General features: G+C 46.8%; 1 protein-coding gene across 1 annotated transcript in view; it reads right to left on the bottom strand.

Annotated features, from left to right (window-relative positions):
* Positions 1 to 6,658: 6,658 nt before the first annotated feature.
* Positions 6,659 to 23,867, bottom strand: part of LOC144481400 (galectin-3-binding protein-like) — a 238,438-nt gene continuing 221,229 nt past the window's right edge. Inside the window, exon 5 of the mRNA XM_078200742.1 lies at positions 6,659 to 7,730. Within this exon, the coding sequence (XP_078056868.1) occupies positions 6,659 to 7,730 (1,072 nt within the window). The remainder of the gene's footprint in view (positions 7,731 to 23,867) is intronic.

Genomic DNA, 23,867 nt, shown 5'->3' with positions numbered 1-23,867 from the left:
GGGGATCAGGCGGGTAAGTGGTACTGATCCACGTCAGATCAGCCATGATCTTATTGAATGGCGGGGCAGGCTCGAGGGGCTAGATGGCCTACTCCTGCTCCTATTTCTTATGTTCTTATGTTCTTATACAGCTGCAACATAATCTCACTGTTTTTAAACTCCATCCCTCTGGCAATGAAGGACAAAATTCCATTTGCCTTCTTAATGACCCGCTGTACCTGCAAACCAACCCCTTGAGAGTCCTGCACAAGGACACCCAGGTCCCTCTGCACAGCAGCATGCTGAAATTTTTTACCATTTAAATAATGGTTCATTTTGCTGTTATTCCTACCAAAATGGATGGCCTCACATTTACCAACATTGTACTCCATCTGCCAGACCCTCGCCCACTCACTTAGATTATCTATATCCCTTTGCAGACTTTCAAGTGCGGCCTAACTAAGGTTCTATAAAGCTGCAACATGACTTGCCAATTTTTAAACCCAATGCCTCGGCCGATGAAGGCAAGCATGCCATATGCCTTCTTGACTACCTTCTCCACCTGCATTGCCACTTTCAGTGAGCTGTGTACCTGTACACCCGGATCCGTCTGCCTATCAATACTCTGAAGGGTTCTGCCATTTACTGTATATTTCCTATCTGTATTAGACCTTCCAAAATGCATGACCTCACATTTGTCATTTTGATCATGGCTGATCATCGAATTCAATATCCTGATCCCCCCCTTCTTCCCATATCCCTTGATCCCTTTAGCCCCAAGAGCTATATCTAATTTCTCCTTGAAATCAGACAATGCTTTGGCCTCAACTACTTTCTGTGGGAGTGAATTCCACACATTCACCACCCTCTAGGTGAAGAAATATCTCCTCCCCTCAGATCTAAAAGTTTCACCCCTTACCCTCAAACTGTGGTCTCGAGGGTGTTGGCTATGAGGAGAGGTTGAATAAACTAGGATTGTTTTCACTGGAAAGACGGAGGCTGAGGGGAGACCTGATAGAGGGTCTACAAAATTATGAGAGGCACAGACAGGGTGGATAGTCAGAGGCTTTTTCCCAGGGTGGAAGTGTCAATTACAAGGGGGACAGGTTCAAGGTGAGAGGGGGAAAGTTTAAGGGAGATGTGCGGGGGACGTTTTTCACGCAGAGAGCGGTGGGTGCCTGGAACGCGCTGCCAGAGGAGGTGGTGGAAGCAGGCACATTAGCAACATTTAAGAGGCTCTGGATGGGTCCATGAATAGGGAGGGAATAGAGGGATACGGACCGAGTAAGGGCAGAAGGTTTTTTTTTAGTTTGGGCATCAGGATCAGTACAGGCTTGGAGGGCCGAAGGGCCTGTTCCTGTGCTGTCCTGTTCTTTGTTCTTTGCTCTGGAGGAGAATGTAAGTGGGCTGATTAGTCAGTTTGCAGATGATACGAAGATTGGTGGAGTTGCTGATAGTGCTGGGGATTGTCAGAGGATGCAACAGGATACAGATAGATTGGAGACTTGGGCAGAGAGATGGCAGATGGCTTTTAATCTGGACAAATGTGAGGTGATGCATTTTGGAAGGTCTAATGCAGGGGGGACGGAAACTGTAAATGGCAGAACCTTCAGAAGCAGTAACATATAGAGGGATCTGGGCGTAGAAGTCCACAGTTCCTGAAAGTGGCAATGCAGGTGGAGAAGGTAGTCAAGAAGGCATACAGCATGCTTGCCTTCATCTGCCAGGACATTGAGTTTAAAAATTGGCAAGTCATGTTGCAGCTTTATAGAACCTTAGTAAGGCCGCACTTGGAATATAGTGTTCAATTCTGGTCGCCACACTACCAGAAGGATGTGGAGGCTTTGGAGAGGGTACATAGAACATAGAACATAACAGCGCAGAACAGGCCCTTCGGCCCACGATGTTGCACCGACCAGTTAAAAAAAAAACTGTGACCCTCCAACCTAAACCAATTTCTTTTCGTCCATGAACCTATCTACGGATCTCTTAAACGCCCCCAAACTAGGCGCATTTACAACTGATGCTGGCAGGGCATTCCAATCCCTCACCACCCTCTGGGTAAAGAACCTACCCCTGACATCGGTTCTATAACTACCCCCCCTCAATTTAAAGCCATGCCCCCTCGTGCTGGATTTCTCCATCAGAGGAAAAAGGCTATCACTATCCACCCTATCTAAACCTCTAATCATCTTATATGTTTCAATAAGATCCCCTCTTAGCCGCCGCCTTTCCAGCGAAAACAATCCCAAATCCCTCAGCCTCTCCTCATAGGATCTCCCCTCCATACCAGGCAACATCCTGGTAAACCTCCTCTGCACCCTCTCCAAAGCCTCCACATCCTTCCTGTAATGTGGGGACCAGAACTGCACACAGTACTCCAAGTGCGGCCGCACCAGAGTTGTGTACAGTTGCAACATAACGCTACGACTCCTAAATTCAATCCCCCTACCAATAAACGCCAAGACACCATATGCCTTCTTAACAACCTTATCTACTTGATTCCCAACTTTCAGGGATCTATGCACACATACACCTAGATCCCTCTGCTCCTCCACACTATTCAAAGTCCTCCCGTTAGCCCTATACTCAACACATCTGTTATTCCTACCAAAGTGAATTACCTCACACTTCTCCGCATTAAACTCCATCCGCCACCTCTCGGCCCAACTTTGCAACCTGTCTAAGTCTTCCTGCAAACTACGACACCCTTCCTCACTGTCTACCACACCACCGACTTTGGTGTCATCAGCAAATTTGCTAATCCACCCAACTATACCCTCATCCAGATCATTAATAAATATTACAAACAGCAGTGGCCCCAAAACAGATCCCTGAGGTACACCACTTGTAACCGCACTCCATGATGAATATTTACTATCAACCACCACCCTCTGTTTCCTATCCGCTAGCCAATTCCTGATCCAATTTCCTAGATCACCCCCAATCCCATACATCTGCATTTTCTGCAGAAGCCTACCATGGTGAACCTTATCAAACGCCTTACTAAAATCCATATATACCACGTCCACTGCCTTGCCCCCATCCACCTCCTTGGTCACTTTCTCAAAAAACTCAATAAGGTTAGTAAGGCACGACCTACCTGCCACAAAACCATGCTGACTATCACCTATCAATTCATTACTCTCCAAATAACTATAAATCCTATCCCTTATAATTTTTTCCAACATCTTGCCGACAACAGAAGTGAGACTCACCGGTCTATAATTCCCGGGGAAGTCTCTGTTCCCCTTCTTAAACAATGGGACAACATTCGCTAACCTCCAATCTTCTGGTACTATACCAGAGGCCAACGACGACCTGAAGATCAGAGCCAGAGGCTCTGCAATCACTTCTCTTGCCTCCCAGAGAATCCTTGGATAAATCCCATCCGGACCAGGGGATTTATCTATTTTCAGACCCTCCAGAATATCCTGCACATCCTCCTTATCAACTGTAATACTGTCTATTCTACTCCCCTGCAACCCAGTGTCCTCCTCAGCTATATTCATGTCCCCTTGCGTGAACACCGAAGAGAAATATTGGTTCAATGCTTCACCAATCTCCTCCGGTTCCACACATAACTTCCCTCTGCCATCTATAACTGGCCCTAAACTTGCCCTAACCAACCTTCTGTTCTTGACATACCTATAGAACGCCTTAGGATTCTCTTTAACCCTATCCGCCAAAGTCTTCTCATGTCCCCTTTTAGCCCTTCTAAGCTCGCTCTTCAACTCCCTCTTAGCCAATCTAAAGCTTTCTAGTGCACTACCCGAGTGCTCACGTCTCATCCGAACATAAGCCTCCTTTTTCTTTTTAACCAACAAAGAAACTTTTTTGGTGCACCACGGTTCCCTAGCCCTACCAATTCCTCCTTGCCTGACAGGGACATACCTATCACAGACTCGCAGTAGCTGCTCCTTGAAAAAACTCCACATGTCGGACGTTCCCAGTCCCTGTAATCTCCTAGTCCAACCTATGTTTCCTAATTCTCTCCTAATAGCCTCATAATTACCCTTCCCCCAGCTAAAACCACTGGCCCGAGGTTCATGCCTATCCCTTTCCATCACTAAGGTGAACGTAACCGAATTGTGGTCACTATCACCAAAATGCACACCAACTTCCAAGTCTAGCACCTGGTCTGGCTCATTTCCCAGCACCAGATCCAATATAGCCTCACCTCTAGTTGGCCTGTCTACATACTGAGTCAAAAAACCTTCCTGCACGCTTTGAACAAAAACTGACCCCTCTAACGAGCTAGAGCTATAACAATTCCAGTCAATATTAGTCAAGTTAAAATCCCCCATAACAATTGCCCTATTACTTTCACTCCTAAGCAGGATTGACTCCGCAATCCTTTCCTCAACCTCTCTAGAACTTTTAGGAGGTCTATAAAAGACTCCCAACAGGGTGACCTCTCCTCTCCTATTTCTAATCTCCGCCCATACTACCTCAACAGATAAGTCCTCATCAAACCTCCTCTCTGACACTGTGATACAATCTCTGACCAATAATGCTACCCCTCCCCCTCTTCTACCTCCTTCCCTACTTCGACTAAAACATTTGAACCCCGGGACCTGCAGCATCCATTCCTGCCCCTGCTCTATCCATGTCTCTGAAATAGCCACAACATCGAAGTCCCAGGTACTGATCCACGCTGCAAGTTCACCCACTTTATTGCGAATACTCCTGGCATTGAAGTATACACATTTCAAACCCTGCTCCACCCCACCTCTGCAATGCCGTGCATTGCAGTCCCCATCCATGCATCCCTCACTTTCAGCCCCACTACTCAGGATCCCTCCCCCCCCCCGAATCAGTTTAAACCTCCCTGCATGGCCTTAGCAAATTTACCCCCCAGGATATTGGTCCCCTTCTGATTAAGGTGTAGACCATCCTTCTCATAGAGGTCACACCTTCCCCAGTACGAGCCCCAATTGCTTAAGTACCTGAACCCCTCCCTCCTGCACCATCCCCTCAGCCATGAATTCAAACCTTCCCTCTCCCTATTCCTCTCTAAACTATCCCGTGGTACAGGCAAGAGTCCAGAGATAACCACTCTGTCAGTCTTGGCCTTTAGTTTCCACCCCAACTCCATAAATCCCTGCCTAATATCCCCTTCCCCTATCCTCCCTATGTCGTGTGTCCCCACATGTACAATAACTTGTGGTTTATCTCCCTCCCCCCTAAGAGTCCTGAATACCCTGTCAGACACATCCCGGACCCCAGCCCCTGGTAGGCAACACACCAACCCTGAGTCCCTACCTTTAGTTCCGACCCTCCTATCTGTCCCCTTAATTGTGGAGTCCCCAATCACAAGGCCCAGTCTTTTACAGCCCCTAACCACCTGAGCTTTCTCACTCGGCTCACCCCCAGAGATCTGCTCTCTATGCTCAGTTGATTCCTCCTCAACTGTAGCCTCCAGCACCGAAAACCTATTATGGAGGGGAACCGCCCCAGGGGATTGTCTTCCCGATTGCTTCTTACCCCTCCTCCTGGCATTGACCCAAGCCTCATTTCTAGGAGTTACTATTTCTCTATAACTCCTATCAACTTCCACCTCCGCCTCCCGAATTATGCGGAGTTCCTCTAACTCCCCCTCCATCTCCTTTACACGCTCCTCCAGAAGCTGCAATCTAATGCACTTCTTACAACTAAAATCTCCTGAAACACTACTGGATTTCCTCACCACATACATCCCACAGGAGATGCAGCATACTGCCTGAACTGCCATCCCTGAAGCCATTACCAGCAAGAAAAAAAGAAAACAAAAAACTTCCCCACACTTATAATTAGGTTAGAGGAGGATGGAAGGGTGGGATCCTCTACCAGTGTAGAGGATCGGGTATCTCCTCTGCACCAATTTATAGGGCTAGGGGCCCGAGAGAAAAAAAAACTACAGCTACCGGCAGGCTTCGCGATGCGGCCTTCCGGTTTCCGTTAATTACAAAAAACCTCCCGAAAATTAGACAAAAAAAAAACCCAGAATTTACTCACAGTCCGCGCTCTCTCTCTCACCGCTCACAGTCTCCACCCCGCAGGTCCGCTCCCAGAGGAACACTGAGGCCGATACCCCGAGGCGAGTACTTATAAGGTAAGTGAGAGAAAAAAAAAACTACAGCTACCGGCAGGCTTCGTACAGAAAAGATTTACCAGGGATGTTGCCTGGTATGGAGGGCATTAGCTATGAGGAGAGGTTGGAGAAACTTGGTTTGTTCTCACTGGAGCAACGGAGGTTGAGCGGCGACCTGATAGAAGTCTACAAGATTATGAGGGGCATGGACAGAGCGGATAGTCAGAAGCTTTTTCCCAGGGTGGAAGAGTCAATAACTAGGGGGCATAGGTTTAAATTGAAAGGGGGAAAGTTTAAAGGAGATATACGAGGCAAGTTTTTTTTACACAGAAGGAGGTGGGTGCCTGGAACTCGCTACAGGGGAAGGTGGTAGAAGCCGATGCAATAGCAATGTTTAAGAGGCATCTTGACAGATACATGAATAGACAGGAAATAGACGGACACGGACCGCGTAGAGGCAAAAAGTCTTTAGAAAGTCTTCATGTGTCGGCGCAGGCTTGGTGGGCCGAAGGGCCTGTTCCTGTGCTGTAGACTTCAGTGTAAACAACATCAGCACACAGGGGATAGTTTTGAGAATTCTTTATTGACTGTTGCTTTGACATTTCTTCATATGTACATGGGTCTGATGACAAACCTGAGTGTGGAGAAATAGCCCGATTCACAACCAAAGTAGAATAGTCCCTGGCCTTTGAAAGAGGGAAGAATGGCATTACTTTCCTTCACATCATGAATATATGAGATGTAATTGTTGTTACAGAGCAGCAGAACCTTGTTCTGATAGCGGACTGGGCTCTCGTTCTTCTGCTCATTCATTGTTAAGGTTGCTATGGGATAAATGTTATAGGGACAGGGTACATTGCTTCTTTTACAGCTTTGTGCATTTGTGTGGTAATAAGCTGCCCAGGACACCAGGTCCGAGCTGTAGAAAGCACTGGTGAACCTAGCGGTTTGAAATGAAATGGTGGGAGACGATGGTTGTGTGAAGCTTACTTGATGGACGTATTGGTAACCATTATAAAACATGGAGGAAGATGTCCGCTCCTTGCTGCTTGGGTCGATGTCTAAAGCAGCGCTCCATTCCGAGGAGATATAAATTCTAGGCTCGAGGCTCAGATCAGAAAAATGTCTCTGTTTGTTTAGCTGCTCCACGGATACTGAGTGAAACTCAAAAGCTTTGAGAAATCTCTTGAGAAAGAAGCCATCATGTTCTTCATATAGTTTTGACTGGAGCTGGATTCTGGAAAGGTCTTCTGGAGAGATCATGTGGAATCGGATTTTATCCATTAATTCGTGCGTTAGTTCCATTTTCTTCTTGTTAATTATCCAAGTTTCTACAGCTCTGAACAAACTCAGTTCATTCCAGATGATAATATCTGATCTCAGCAGCAGGACATTGAGCTGTCCCTCTGTCACCTCAAACCAGCTCGGGGACCTGATAAACATTTCACAATTCCAGGCAAAATACTCCATACAAATCTCCTTTAGCAACGGATCCTTCACAGTCTCAGCGTAATTATAAAGCTCCAGCTGATGTTTGAAGGAGGGATCCTGTGGGAGCAGTTTATAAAAGAGTTTATCGCAGTAATCTCGAATAGCAGTCACTCCGTAATTGGAAGCCAGGTTGTGAATGCACTTGACTGAAGAAAGATTGATATCAATTTTCTTGGTGTAAAAGTACCTAAGGAGGGAATTGGCCAATAAGAAGATGATTATTGAATACAATAAGCAGCTGTCCATTTCCCTCTACAGTAAGAGTTTTAACAACACCAGGTTAATGTCCAACAGATTTATTTGGTAGCAAATACCATTCGCTTTCGGAGCGCTGCTCCTTTGTCAGATGGAGTGGAAATGTGCTCTCAAACAGGGCACAGAGACACAAAATCAAGTTACAGAATACTGATCAGAATGTGAATCCCTACAGCCAACCAGATCTTAAAGATACAGACAATGTGGGTGGAGGGAGCATTAAGCACAGGTTAAAGAGATAGAAACATAGAAAACTACAGCACAAAACAGGCCCTTCGGCCCCACAAGTTGTGCCGAACATATCCCTACCTTTTAGGCCGACCTATAACCCTCCATCCTATTAAGTCCCATGTACTCATCCAGGAGTCTCTTAAAAAACCCTATTGTTCCACTGGAGCAAGCTGAGAGGGAGTGATTGGAGGCAGCAGTGCTGGTGAGAGATTAATTGAGTTGTTTATTTATTTAATTAGTCAGCTAGTGTGTGTTTTTTTTTGGCCTTTACTTTTGCAGTAGTTTTTTAAGTTTAAAGTGAAAACTGGAAGTGGGCTGCTAAGGAGTCTGGGAAGGGTTTTTTAAGCGCGTGAAGTATAAAAGGTAGGCTGCAGTATACAGCGGGCAGCGTCGGGAGCGGGCAGTGGAGTGTGTGGGAAGCAGAGTGTGAGCTATAAGACTTTGGCTCACAGGGCTTGAGTGAGTGGGAAGCAGAGTGTGAGCTATAAGGCTTTGGCTCACAGGGCTTGAGTGAGTGGGAAGCAGAGTGTGAGCTATAAGGCTTTGGCTCACAGGGCTTAGGCAGAAAGGGCGAGCAGGGGTAAGTTTAATTCATTTTTGCTGTTTCTACCTGGTACTGGCAAGGTATCTAGAGGGGATGGGTGTGCAGGCAGTGCAATGTTCCTCTTGCACTATGTTTGAGGTGAGGGACGACGACAGTGTCCCTGCTGATTACACCTGTGGGAAGTGCACCCATCTGCAGCTCCTCCAAAACCGTGTTAGGGAACTGGAGCTGGAGTTGGATGAACTTAGGATCATCAGGGACGCAGAGATGGCCATAGACAGAAGCTTTAGGAATACAGTTACTCTGAGGAATGAAAACAGATGGGTGACGGTGAGAGGGGCTGGGAGGAAGCAGTCCGTGCAGGGATCCCCGGTGGTCGTTCCCCTTAGCAAGAAGTATTCTGCTTTGGATACGGTTGAGGGGGATGACATACCAGTGGTGAGCCGCAGTGAGAGGATCTCCAGCACTGTGGCCGTCTCTGTGGCTCGGGAGGGTAAGGGGCAGAGCGGGAGGGCAATAATTATTGGGGACTCGTTAGTTAGAGGGATAGATAGGAGGTTCTGTGGCAGAAAAAGAGACTCACGGATGGGAGGTTGCCTACTGGATGCCAAGGTCCGTGACGTCTCAGACCGTGTTTTCCGGATCCTGAAGGGGGAGGGGAAACAGTCACAAGTCGTGGTACACATTGGTACCAATGACATAGGGAAGAGAAGGGACGGGGATTTAAAGCAGGAATTTCTGGAGCTGGGCTGGAAGCTGAGAGCCAAGACAAAACATGTGGTCATCTCTGGTAAGTTGCCGGTGCCACGTGATAGCGAGTTGAGGAACAGGGAGAGAGTGCAGTTAAACATGTGGTTGCAGGGATGGTGTAGGAGGGAGGGTTTCAGATACGTGGATAATTGGAACACATTCTGGGGAAGGTGGGACCTGTACAAACAGGACGGGGTGCACCTGAACCAGAGGGGCACCAATATCCTAGGAGGGAAATTTGTTACGGCTCTTCAGGGGGGTTTAAACTAATTTGTCAGGGGAGTGGGAAAAGGAGTTGCAGTCCAGAAGTCAGTGAGGGTGGTGAGGTACTGGGGAAGGTATCAGGGTCAAGGGTGGGTACCGGTAGACAGGAAGGTGGGTTGAAGTGTGTCTACTTCAATGCAAGGAGCATCCGGAACAAGGTAGATGAACTTGGGGCGTGGATTGGTACTTGGGACTACGATGTTGTGGCCATTACGGAGACATGGGTAGAACAAGGACAGGAATGGTTGTTGGACGTTCCGGGGTATAGATGTTTCACTAAGTGTAGGGAAGCTGGTGAAAGAGGTGGAGGAGTGGCATTGTTAATCAAGGATAGTTTAACGGCTGCGGAAAGGCACTTCGAGGGGGATCTGCACACTGAGGTAATATGGGCTGAGGTTAGAAATAGGAAAGGAGCGGTCACGTTGTTAGGAGTTTACTATAGGCCCCCAAATAGTCATAGAGATGTGGAGGAAGAAATTGCTAAGCAGATTATGGATATGTGTGGGGGTCACAGGGTAGTTGTCATGGGGGACTTTAACTTTCCAAATATTGATTGGAACCTTTGTAGGTCAAATAGTTCGGATGGGGCAGTTTTTGTGCAGTGTGTGCAGGAGGGTTTACTGACACAATATGTGGATAGGCCGACAAGAGGTGAGGCCACATTGGATTTGGTACTGGGAAATGAACCGGGCCAAGTGTTAGATTTGGTTGTGGGAGAGCACTTTGGAGATAGTGACCACAATTCGGTGTCTTTTGTTATTGCAATGGAGAGGGATAGGGCCGTACGGCAGGGCAAGGTTTACAATTGGGGGAGAAGTAATTATGATGCGATTAGGCAAGAATTAGGGGGCATAAATTGGGAACAGAAACTGTCAGAGAAAGGAACAAATAAAAAGTGGAACTTTTTCAAGGAACAAATACTGGGTGTCCTTGATAGTTATGTCCCTGTCAGGCAGGGAGGAAATGGCCGAGTGAGGGAACCATGGTTCACGAAAGAGGTGGAGTGTCTTGTGAAAAGGAAGATCTTAAAGATACAGACAATGTGAGTGGAGGGAGCATTAAGCACAGGTTAAAGAGATTTGTATTGTCTCCAATACACATTGACAATACACAGGAGGTGGTGGGCGAGTGGAACGGCTGCCGTCAGTGGTGGTGGAGGCAAACTCATAGAACATAGAACATAGACCAGAACAGCACAGAACAGGCCCTTCGGCCCACGATGTTGTGCCGAGCTTTATCTGAAACCAAGATCAAGCTATCCCACTCCCTATCATCCTGGTGTGCTCCATGTGCCTATCCAATTACCGCTTAAATGTTCCGAAGGTGTCTGACTCCACTATCACTGCACGCAGTCCATTCCACACCCCAACCACTCTCTGCGTAAAGAACCTACCTCTGATATCCTTCCTATATCTCCCACCACGAACCCTATAGTTATGCCCCCTTGTAATAGCTCCATCCACCTGAGGAAATAGTCTTTGAACGTTCACTCTATCTATCCCCTTCATCATTTTATAAACCTCCATTAAGTCTCCCCTCAGCCTCCTCCGCTCCAGAGAGAACAGCCCTAGCTCCCGCAACCTTTCCTCATAAGACCTACCCTCCAAACCAGGCAGCATCCTGGTAAATCTCCTCTGCACTCTTTCCAGTGCTTCCACATCCTTCCTATAGTGAGGTGACCAGAACTGCACACAATACTCCAAATGTGGTCTCACCAAGGTCCTGTACAGTTGCAGCATAACCCCACGGCTCTTAAACTCCAACCCCCTGTTAATAAAAGCTAACACACTATAGGCCTTCTTCACAGCTCTATCCACTTGAGTGGCAACCTTTAGAGATCTGTGGATATGAACCCCAAGATCTCTCTGTCCCTCCACAGTCTTCAGAACCCTACCTTTGACCCTGTAATCCACAAATTGTTGGAAGGTATTTTGAGAGACAGGAACGACAGGCATTTAGAGAGGCAAGGACTGATTAGGGACAGTCAGCATGGCTTTGAGAGTGGAAAATCATATCTCTCAAATTTGATTGTGTTTTTTGAAGGGGTAACCAAGAAGGTAGACAAGGGCAGTGCAGTTGATGTTGTCTACATGGACTTTAGCAAGGCCTTTGACAAGGTACCGCATGGTAGGTTGTTGCATAAGGTTAATCTCACGGGATCCAGGGTGAGGTATCTAAATGGATACAAAATTGGCTTCTTGACAGAACCCAGCGGGTGGTTGTAGAGAATTGTTTTTCAAACTGGAGGCCTGTGACCAGCGGTGTGCCTCAGGGATCAGTGCTGGGTCCACTGTTATTTGTCATTTATATTAATGATTTGGATGAGAATATAGGGGGCATGGTTAGTAATTTTGGAGATGACACTAAGATTGGTGACATAGTGGACAGTGAAGAAAGTTATCTCCAATTGCAACGGGATCTCGATCAATTGGGCCAGTGGGCTGACGAATGGCCGATGGAGTTTAATTTAGACAATTGCGAGGTGATGCATTTTGGTCGATTGAACCAGGGCAGGACTTACTCAGTTAATGGTAGGGCGTTGGGGAGAATTACAGATGGAGTCACAGGTGGACAGAGTGGTGAAGAAGGCATTCGGCATGCTTGGTTTCATAGTTCAGAACATTGAATACAGGAGTTGGGACGTCTTGTTGAAGTTGTACAAGACATTGGGAAGGCCACACTTGGAATATTGTGTGCAATTCTGGTCACCCTATTATAGAAAGGATATTATTAAACTAGAAAGAATGCAGAAAAGATGCACTAAGATGCTACTGGGACTTGATGGATTGAGTTATAAGGAGAGGCTGGATAGACTGGAACTTTTTTCTCTGGAGCGTAGAAGGCTGAGGGGTGATCTTATAGAGGTCTATAAAATAATGAGGGGCACAGATCAGCTAGATAGTCAATACCTTTTCCCAAAGGTTGGGGAGTCTAAAACTAGAAGGCATAGGTTTAAGGTGAGAGGGGAGAGATACAAAAGTGTCCAGAGGGGCAATTTTTTCACACAGAGGGTGGTGAGTGTCTGGAACGAGCTGTCAGAAATAGTCGTAGAGGCGGTACAATTTTGTCTTTTAAAAAGCATTTAGACAGTTACATGGGTACGATGGGTATAGAGGGATATGGGCCACATGCGGGCAATTGGAATTAGCTTAGGGGTTTTTAAAAAAAGGGGCGGCATTGACAAGTTGGGCCGAAGGGCCTGTTTCCATGCTTGTAAACCTCTATGACTCTATTACACATTATGATGTGGAGATGCCAGCGTTGGACTGGGGTAAACACAGTAAGAAGACTAACAACACCAGGTTAAAGTCCAACACATTAAACACCAGAGAAGGGGGTGCACAACGTGTTGGACTTTAACCTGGTGTTATTAGACTTCTTACTCTATTACACATTACCAGACATAAAATAGATTGTTCTCACTTTGTTTTCCGAAAAAGCTCCTAAATTCACATTACAAACTCACCCTCAAGACGGCCTTTGCCAAAATGACTCGTCCATTGCAGATTGTAGTAAACATGGATTGCAAAAGCCACATGAAGGTCACCAGGTTATGTACATTCAGAGCAGGATTGCTCAGTCAGACCCACGGCATGCGCTGCCATTTGCTAAGCTTAACGCTGATCCTTCCTCCATTGCCATATCAGGCGGCACAGTGGTTAGCACTGCTCCCTCACAGCGCCAGGGACCCGGGGACAAAGTTGGGTGAGAGGGTGAGCTATGACGAGGATGCAGAGATGCTTCAGCGTGATTTAGACAGGCTGAGTGTGTGGGTATCTGCATGGAACATGCAGTATAGTGTGGATAAATCTGAGGTTATCCACTTTGGTAGCAATAATAGGAAGATAGATTATTACTTGAATGGGTGTAAATTGAGAGAGATGGATACTCAGCGAGACCTTGGTGTCTTCATGCATCAGTCGCTGAAAGTAAGCGCGCAGGTACAGCAGGCAGTAAAGAAGGCAAATGGTATGTTGGCCTTCACAGCGAGAGGATTTGAGTACAGGGATAGGGATGTTCTGCTGCGATTGTATAGGGGATTGGTGAGGCCACACATGTGTGCAGTTTTGGTGTCATTATCTGAGGAAGGATGTCCTTGCTATAGAGGGAGCACAGCGAAGGTTTACCAGGCTGATCCCTGTGATGGCAGGTCTGTCATATGAGGAGAGACTAAATTGGTTAGGATTATATTCGCTGGAGTTCAGAAGAGTGAGAGGGGATCTCATAGAAACTTATAAAATTCTAACAGGGTTAGACAGGGTAGATTCAGAAAGAATGTTTCCATTCTTTCCAGGGGTCATAGTTTGAGGATAAGAACATAAGAACATAAGAAATAGGAGCAGGAGTAGGCCATCTGGCCCTTCGAGCCTGCCCCGCCATTCAACAAGATCATGGCTGACCATGGGGGACATTATCAAACGCCTTACTAAAATCCATGTATATGACATCAACTGCCCTACCTTCATCAACACACTTAGTTACCTCCTCAAAAAATTCTATCAAATTTGTGAGGCACGACTTGCCCTTCACGAATCCGTGCTGACTATCTCGGATTAATCCGCATCTTTCTAAATGGTCGTAAATCCCATCCCTAAGGACCCTTTCCATCAATTTACCAACCACCGAAGTAAGACTAACCGGTCTATAATTACCAGGGTCATTTCTATTCCCTTTCTTAAACAGAGGAACAACATTCGCCATTCTCCAGTCCTCTGGCACCATCCCCGTGGACAGCGAGGACCCAAAGATCAACGCCAAAGGCTCTGCAATCTCATCCCTTGCCTCCCACAGAATCCTAGGATACATTTCATCAGGCCCAGGGGACTTATCGACCTTCAGTTTATTCAAAACTGCCAAGACATCCTCCCTCCGAACATCTATTTCCTCCAGCCTATTAGCCTGTAACACCTTCTCTTCCTCAAAAACATGGCCCCTCTCCTTGGTGAACACTGAAGAAAAGTATTCATTCATCACCTCGCCTATCTCTACTGACTCCATACACAAGTTCCCACTACTGTCCTTGACCGGCCCTAACCTCACCCTGGTCATTCTTTTATTCCTCACATAAGAGTAAAAAGCCTTGGGGTTTTCCTTGATCCGACCCACCAAGGACTTCTCATGTCCCCTCCTAGCTCTCCTAAGCCCCTTTTTCAGCTCATTCCTTGCTAACTTGTAACCCTCAATCGAGCCATCTGAACCTTGTTTCCTCATCCCTACATAAGCTTCCCTCTTCCTTTTCACAAGACATTCCACCTCTTTTGTGAACCATGGTTCCCTCACTCGGCCATTTCCTCCCTGCCTGACAGGAACATACCTATCAAGGACATCCAGTATTTGTTCCTTGAAAAAGTTCCACTTTTCATTCGTTCCTTTCTCTGACAGTTTCTGTTCCCAACTTATGCCTTAATGGCTTATGATGAAAGTGAGGAGGTGTGGGATAGAGGGAAAGTTGGCCGATTGGATAGGTAACTGGCTGTCTGACCGAAGACAGAGGGTGGTGGTCGATGGAAAATTTTCGGATTGGAGGCAGGTTGCTAGCGGTGTGCCGCAGGGATCAGTGCTTGGTCCTCTGCTCTTTGTGATTTTTATTAATGACTTAGAGGAGGGGGCTGAAGGGTGGATCAGTAAATTTGCTGATGACACCAAGATTGGTGGAGTAGTGGATGAGGTGGAGGGCTGTTGTAGGCTGCAAAGAGACATAGATAGGATGCAAAGCTGGGCTGAAAAATGGCAAATGGAGTTTAACCCTGATAAATGTGAGGTGATTCATTTTGGTAGGACAAATTTAAATGTGGATTAGAGGGTCAAAGGTAGGGTTCTGAAGACTGTGGAGGAACAGAGAGATCTTGGGGTCCATATCCACAGATCTCTAAAGGTTGCCAGTCAAGTGGATAGAGCTGTGAAGAAGGCCTATAGTGTGTGAGCTTTTATTAACAGGGGGTTGGAGTTTAAGAGCCGTGGGGTTATGCTGCAACTGTACAGGACCTTGGTGAGACCACATTTGGAATATTGTGTGCAGTTCTGGTCACCTCACTATAAGAAGGATGTGGAAGCGCTGGAAAGAGTGCAGAGGAGATTTACCAGGATGCTGCCTGGTTTGGAGGGTAGGTCATATGAGGAAAGGTTGAGGGAGCTAGGGCTGTTCTCTCTGGAGCGGAGGAGGCTGAGGGGAGACTTAATAGAGGTGTATAAAATGATGAAGGGGATAGATAGAGTGAACGTTCAAAGACTATTTCCTCGGGTGGATGGAGCTATTACAAGGGGGCATAACTATAGGGTTCGTGGTGGGAGATACAGGACGGATATCAGAGGTAGGTTCTTTACGCAGAGAGTGGTTGGGGTGTGGAATGGACTGCCTGCAGTGATAGTGGAGTCAGACACTTTAGAAACATTTAAGCGGTTATTGGATAGGCACATGGAGCACACCAGGATGATAGGGAGTGGGATAGCTTGATCTTGGTTTCAGATAAAGCTCGGCACAACATCGTGGGCCGAAGGGCCTGTTCTGTGCTGTACTGTTCTATGTTCTATGGCTGATCTGAAGCGAATCAATTCCACTTACCCGCCTGCTCCCCATATCCCCTAATTCCCTTATCGATCAGAAAACTATCTACCCGTGATTTAAACATATTCAACGAGGAAGCCTCCACCACTTCAATGGGCAGAGAATTCCAGAGATTCGCTACCCTCTGAGAGAAGAAGTTCCCCCTCAACTCTGTTCTGAACCGGCCCCCCCTTATTTTGAGGCTGTGCCCTCTAGTTCTGGTTTCCCTTCTAAGTGGAAAGAACCTCTCCACCTCTACCCTATCCAGCCCCTTCATTATCTTATATGTCTCTATAAGATCACCCCTCATCCTTCTAAACTCCAACGAGTACAGACCCAATCTGTTTAATCTCTCCTCATAAGCTACACCCCTCACCTCCAGTATCAACCTGGTGAACCTTCTCTGCACTCCCTCCAAGGCCAATATATCCTTTCGCAAATAAGGGGACCAAAACTGCACACAGTATTCCAGTTGCAGCCTCACCAGTGCCTTGTACAGTTGCAGCAAGACCTCCCTGCTTTTATATTCTATCCCCCTCGCGATAAAGGCCAACATTCCATTCGCCTTCTTGATCACATGCTGCATCTGCGGACTGAGTTTTTGCGACTCGTGCACAAGGACCCCCAGGTCCCTCTGCACAGTCGCACGATGTAATTTTTCTCCATTTAAATAATATTCCTATCTATGTCTCTTTGCAGCCTACAACAGCCCTCCACCTCATCCACTACTCCACCAATTTTGGTGTCATCAGCAAATTTACTGATCCACCCTTCAGCCCCCTCCTCTAAGTCATTAATAAAAATCACAAAGAGCAGAGGACCAAGCACTGATCCGTGTGGCACTCCGCTAGCAACCTGCCTCCAGTCCGAAAATTTTCCATCCACCACCACCCTCTGTCTTCGATCAGATAGCCAGTTACCTATCCAATCGGCCAACTTTCCCTCTATCCCACACCTCCATATATATCATATATATATGTATATATATATGTATATATCATATATATAAATGATTTGGAAGAAGGTGTATCTGGTGTAATCAGCAAGTTTGCGGATGACACGAAGATGGCTGGAATTGCGGATAGCGAAGAGCATTGTCGGGCAATACAGCAGGATATAGATAGGCTGGAAAATTGGGCGGAGAGGTGGCAGATGGAGTTTAATCCGGATAAATGCGAAGTGATGCATTTTGGAAGAAATAATGTAGGGAGGAGTTATACAATAAATGGCAGAGTCATCAGGAGTATAGAAACACAGAGGGACTTAGGTGTGCAAGTCCACAAATCCTTGAAGGTGGCAACACAGGTGGAGAAGGTGGTGAAGAAGGCATAAGGTATGCTTGCCTTTATAGGACGGGGTATAGAGTATAAAAGCTGGAGTCTGATGATGCAGCTGTATAGAACGCTGGTTGGGCCACATTTGGAGTACTGCATCCAGTTCTGGTCACCGCACTACCAGAAGGACGTGGAGGCTTTAGAGAGAGTGCAGAGAAGGTTTACCAGGATGTTGCCTGGTATGGAGGGTCTTAGCTATGAGGAGAGATTGGGTAGACTGGGGTTGTTCTCCTTGGAAAGACGGAGAATGAGGGGAGATCTAATAGAGGTATACAAGATTATGAAGGGTATAGATAGGGTGAACAGTGGGAAGCTTTTTCCCAGGTCGGAGGTGACGATCACGAGGGGTCACGGGCTCAAGCTGAGAGGGGCGAAGTATAACTCAGACATCAGAGGGACGTTTTTTACACAGAGGATGGTGGGGGCCTGGAATGCGCTGCCAAGTAGGGTGGTGGAGGCAGGCATGCTGACATCGTTTAAGACTTACCTGGATAGTCACATGAGCAGCCTGGGTATGGAGGGATACAAACGATTGGTCTAGTTGGACTAAGGAGCGGCACAGGCTTGGAGGGCCGCAGGGCCTGTTTCCTGTGCTGTACTGTTCTTTGTTCTTTGTTCTCCTCACTTTCATCATAAGCCGACCATGGGGGACCTTATCAAACGCCTTACTAAAATCCATGTATATGTCATCAACTGCCCTACCTTCATCAAACACTTAGTTACCTCCTCAAAAAATTCAATCAAATTTGTGAGGCATGACTTGCCCTTCACGAATCCGTGCTGACTATCCCGGATTAATCCGCATCTTTCTAAATGGTCGTAAATCCCATCCCTAAGGACCTTTTCCATCAATTTACCAACCACCGAAGTAAGACTAACCGGTCTATAATTACCAGGGTCATTTCTATTCCCTTTCTTAAACAGAGGAACCACATTCGCCATTCTCCAGTCCTCTGGCACCATCCCCGTGGACAGTGAGGACCCAAAGATCAAAGCCAAAGGCTCTGCAATCTCATCCCTTGCCTCCCAAAGAATCCTAGGATACATTTCATCAGGCCCAGGGGACTTATCGACCTTCAGTTTATTCAAAACTGCCAGTACATCCTCTCTCCGAACATCTATTTCCTCCAGCCTATTAGCCTGTAACACCTTCTCTTCCTCAAAAACATGGCCCCTCTCCTTGGTGAACACTGAAGAAAAGTATTCATTCATCACCTCGCCTATCTCTACTGACTCCGTACACAAGTTCCCACTACTGTCCTTGACCGGCCCTAACCTCACCCTGGTCATTCTTTTATTCCTCACATAAGAGTAAAAAGCCTTGGGGTTTTCCTTGATCCGACCCGCCAAGGACTTCTCATGTCCCCTCCTAGCTCTCTTCAACCCACCTTCCTGTCTACCGGTACCCACCCTTGACCTTGATACCTTCCCCAATACCTCACCACCCTCAACATTGACTTCTGGACTACAACTCTTCTACCCTATCCAGCCCCTTCATTATCTCATAGTCTCTATAAGATCACCCCTCAGCCTTCTAAACTCCAACGAGTACAAACCTAATCTGCTCAATCTCTCCTCATAATCTACACCCCTCATCTCCGGTATCAACCTGGTGAACCTTCTCTGCACTCCCTCCAAGGCCAGTATATCCTTTCGCAAATAAAGGGACCAAAACTGCACACAGTATTCCAGCTGCGGCCTCACCAATGCCTTGTACAGATGCAGCAAGACTTCTCTGCTTTTATATTCCATCTCCCTCGCGATAAATTCCAACATCCCATTTGCCTTCTTGATCACCTGTTGTACTTGCAGACTGGGTTTTTGCGTCTCATGCACAAGGACTCCCAGGTCCCTTTGCACGGTAGCATGTTGTAATTTTTTTCTATTTAAATAATAATCCAATTTGCTATTATTTCTTCCAAAGTGAATAACCTCACATTTGCCAATGTTATACTCCATCTGCCAGGGTTCATAACCACAGGAGGGACCCCTATTAAGCACCAGCAAAGAATTGAGGCATTATTGAGAGCTAGCGAGAAACCTCGAGAAACCACAGTAATCAAAATTAAAGCTCACCAGAAAGAGCCAGGAAGAGATAACCCCGACTGGTTAAATTTCAAAGGGAACCAAGCCGCAGACAGGGCGGCACAGTTAGCCTAAGGACAGGAGACAATTGGCGAGCTGCCAATAGCAGCAACAGAACAGACAGGAAACAAAATGGATATTCGGGACTTACATGAGGATACCTCGAAGGAGGAAAAGGAGAAATGGGAAGCACAGGGAGCAGTCAAAGGGACTGATAACGTTTGGAGACGGGAAGATAAGGTAATAGCACCAGAGTGCAGACAAAACACCCTATTGGAACTACACCATGGACTCTTACATGTGGGTAGAGAGGCCATGATAACTAATATAGGAAAGGAATGGTGGTGGAAAGGAATGGGAAGAGATATAGCCCGACACTGTCACCAATGTGTGACGTGCGTGCAATACAACCCTGGTAGACCCATAAACATTTAAAATGGGAAACCAGCCGAGACCAAAGGGACCCTGGGAACATCTACAAATAGATTTCACACGGCCAGTACCACAATCCCATGGCAAAACCTATTGTCTGGTTATTATAGACCAGTTCACCAGGTGGGTAGAAGCATTCCCTACTACAAATTGTACTGCTTCCACGGTGGTTCGGATATTGGCAGAAGAGGTAATCCCGGGATGGGGTGTACCCCTACAAATCGATTCGGACCAAGGGACGCACTTCACTGGAAAGGTGGTACAAACAGTGTGCCAATTAATGGGGATAAAACAAAAATTTCACATCCCTTACCACCCACAGAGTTCTGGAACGGTGGAACGTATGAATAGAATACTAAAAAATGCATTAGCTGAAGCCATACAGACATCAGGAAAAATGTGGACAGAGTATTGCCCACTATACTAATGAGATTAAGGGCTACGACAAACCGGACAACCGGATTAACCCCTTACGAGCGAATAACAGGACGGGCGATGCAATTACCCGAAAGCATCAAAACAGGTGGGACTGATGTAGATCCACTAAAAGATAAAATCAGGAGATATGTTCTGGAACTAAGCAGCCAACTAAAAGGGATGCGCAAATTGGTAAACATAAGAACATAAGAAATAGGAGCAGGAGTAGGCCATCTAGCCCCTCGAGCCTGCCCCGCCATTCAATAAGATCATGGCTGATCTGACGTGGATCAGTACCACTTACCCGCCTGATCCCCATAACCCTTAATTCCCTTACCGATCAGGAATCCATCCATCCGCGCTTTAAACATATTCAGCAAGGTAGCCTCCACCACCTCAGTGGGCAGAGATTCACCACCCTCTGGGAGAAGAAGTTCCTCCTCAACTCTGTCTTAAACCGACCCCCCTTTATTTTGAGGCTGTGTCCTCTAGTTTTAACTTCCTTACTAAGTGGAAAGAATCTCTCCGCCTCCACCCTATCCAGCCCCCGCATTATCTTATAAGTCTCCATAAGATCCCCCCTCATCCTTCTAAACTCCAACGAGTACAAACCCAATCTCCTCAGCCTCTCCTCATAATCCAAACCCCTCATCTCCGGTATCAACCTGGTGAACCTTCTCTGCACTCCCTCCAATGCCAATATATCCTTCCTCATATAAGGGGACCAATACTGCACACAGTATTCCAGCTGCGGCCTCACCAATGCCCTGTACAGGCGCATCAAGACATCCCTGCTTTTATATTCTATCCCCCTCGCAATATAGGCCAACATCCCATTTGCCTTCTTGATCACCTGTTGTACCTGCAGACTGGGCTTTTGCGTCTCATGCACAAGGACCCCCAGGTCCCTTTGCACGGTAGCATGTTTTAATTTGTTTCCATTGAGATAGTAATCCCATTTGTTATTATTTCCTCCAAAGTGTATAACCTCGCATTTCTCAACGTTATACTCCATTTGCCATATCCTCGCCCACTCACTCAGCCTGTCCAAATCTCTCTGCAGATCTTCTCCGTCCTCCACACGATTCACTTTTCCACTTATCTTTGTGTCGTCTGCAAACTTCGTTACCCTACACTCCGTCCCCTCCTCCAGATCATCTATATAAATGGTAAACAGTTGCGGCCCGAGTACCGATCCCTGCGGCACGCCACTAGTTACCTTCCTCCAACCGAAAAAACACCCATTTATTCCGACTCTTTGCTTCCTGTCGGATAGCCAGTCCCCAATCCACTTTAACACACTACCCCCAACTCCGTGTGCCCTAATCTTCTTCAGCAGCCTTTTATGGGGCACCTTATCAAACGCCTTTTGGAAATCCAAAAACACCGCATCCACCGGTTCTCCTCCATCCACCGCCCTAGTCACATCTTCATAGAAATCCAACATGTTCGTCAAGCACGACTTTCCCCTCATGAATCCATGCTGCGTCTGATTGATCGAACCAATTCTATCCAGATGCCCTGCTATCTCCTCTTTAAAAGACAATCAGGAAATAAAAGACGCAGAGAGAGAGCTTGAAATGCTCCCTAACGTCCCAACAGCGGGAAGTCGCGTCCTAGTAAAAACATTACCTGACAAACCAGTGTTTGCACCAAAATGGAATGGGCCATATGAAGTAATAATTAGTGGAGACACCTGTGCCTGTATAGACAAAAGAGGGAAAGGTGTCTGGAAACACTGGACACAGCTAAAATTACACAAGGGAAAAAATAAGTAATTAAATTGATGAACTAACGAAAATGCTTTCCTCAACACAGGCAAAGACTGCAAGCAAGAACGCCTGGCGCGCGCGGGTTGAATAGATAATATAACTTGTAAAGATTATATGAATTATAGTGTTCGGTTTAGAAACATAGAAAAACTACAGCACAAACAGGCCCTTCGGCCCCACAAGTTGTGCCGAACACATCCCTACCTTCTAGACCTACCTATAACCCTCCATCCTATTAAGCTCCATGTACTCATCCAGGAGTCTCTTAAAAGACCCTATTGAGTTCGCCTCCACCACCACTGACGGCAGCCGATTCCACTCGCCCACCACCCTCTGTGTGAAAAACATACCCCTAACATCTCCTCTGTACCTACTCCCCAGCACCTTAAACCTGTGTCCTTTTGTAGCAACCATTTCAGCCCTGGGAAAAAGCCTCTGAGAATCCACCCGATCTATACCTCTCAACATCTTGTAAACCTCTATCGGGTCACCTCTCATCCTTCGTCTCTCCAAGGAGAAAAGACCGAGCTCCCTCAACCTATCCTCAAGGCATGCCACCCAATCCAGGCAACATCCTTGTAAATCTACTCTGCACCCTTTCTATGGCTTCTACATCCTTTCTATGATTCTATGATTCTTTCTGTAATGAGGCGACCAGAACTGGGCACAGTACTCCAGGTGTGGTCTGACAAGGGTCTGATAAAGCTGCATCATTATCCTAAACTCAATCCCTCGATTGATAAAGGCCAGCACACCATACGCCTTCTTAACCACCTCCTCTACCTGCGAGGCCGATTTAAGAGTCCTATGGACCTGGACCCCAAGGTCCTTCTGATCCTCTACACTGCTGAGAGTCTTACCCCATATATTATACTCCTTCATCCCATTTGACCTGCCAAAATGGACCACTACACAGTTATCCGGGTTGAAGTCCATATGCCACTTCTCTGCCCAGCCTTGCATCCTATCTATGTCACTCTGCAGCTTCTGACATCCCTCCAAACTTTCCACAACACCACCAACCTTCGTGCCGTCGGCAAACTTGCCAACCCATTCTTCCACTTCCTCATCCAGGTCATTTGTGAAGATGACAAACAGCAAGGGTCCCAGAACAGATCCCTGGGGCACTCCACTGGTGACCAACCTCCATTCAGAAAAAGACCCATCTACAACCACTCTCTGCCTTCTGCAGGCAAGCCAGTTCTGGATCCACAAGGCAACAGCCCCTTGGATCCCATGCCCTCTCACTTTCTCGAGAAGTGTTGCATGGGGGACCTTATCGAACGCCTTGCTGAAGTCCATGTAAACCACATCTACCGCTTTTCCTTCGTCGATGTGTTTAGTCACATTTTCAAAGAACTCCACCAGTCTCGTAAGGCACGATTTGCCTTTGATAAAGCCGTGCTGACTACTTTTGAGCATATTAAACCTCTCTAAATATTCATAAATCCTGTCCCTCAGGATCTTCTCCATCAACTTACCAACCACTGAGGTTAGACTCACCGGTCGGTAATTTCCTGGGCTATCCCTATTCCCTTTCTTGAATATAGGAACCACATCCGCAATCCTCCAAACCTCCGGAACCTCTCCCGTCTCCATCGATGATGCAAAGATCATCACCAGAGGCTCTGCAATCTCTTCCCTCACCTCCCACATAAACCTAGGGCACATCCCATCCGGTCCTGGCGACTTATCT

The sequence above is a fragment of the Mustelus asterias genome, chromosome 1, assembly GCF_964213995.1.
Source record: "Mustelus asterias chromosome 1, sMusAst1.hap1.1, whole genome shotgun sequence".
NCBI lineage: Eukaryota > Metazoa > Chordata > Chondrichthyes > Carcharhiniformes > Triakidae > Mustelus > Mustelus asterias.
This window is presented reverse-complemented; position numbering and strand designations above follow the sequence as displayed.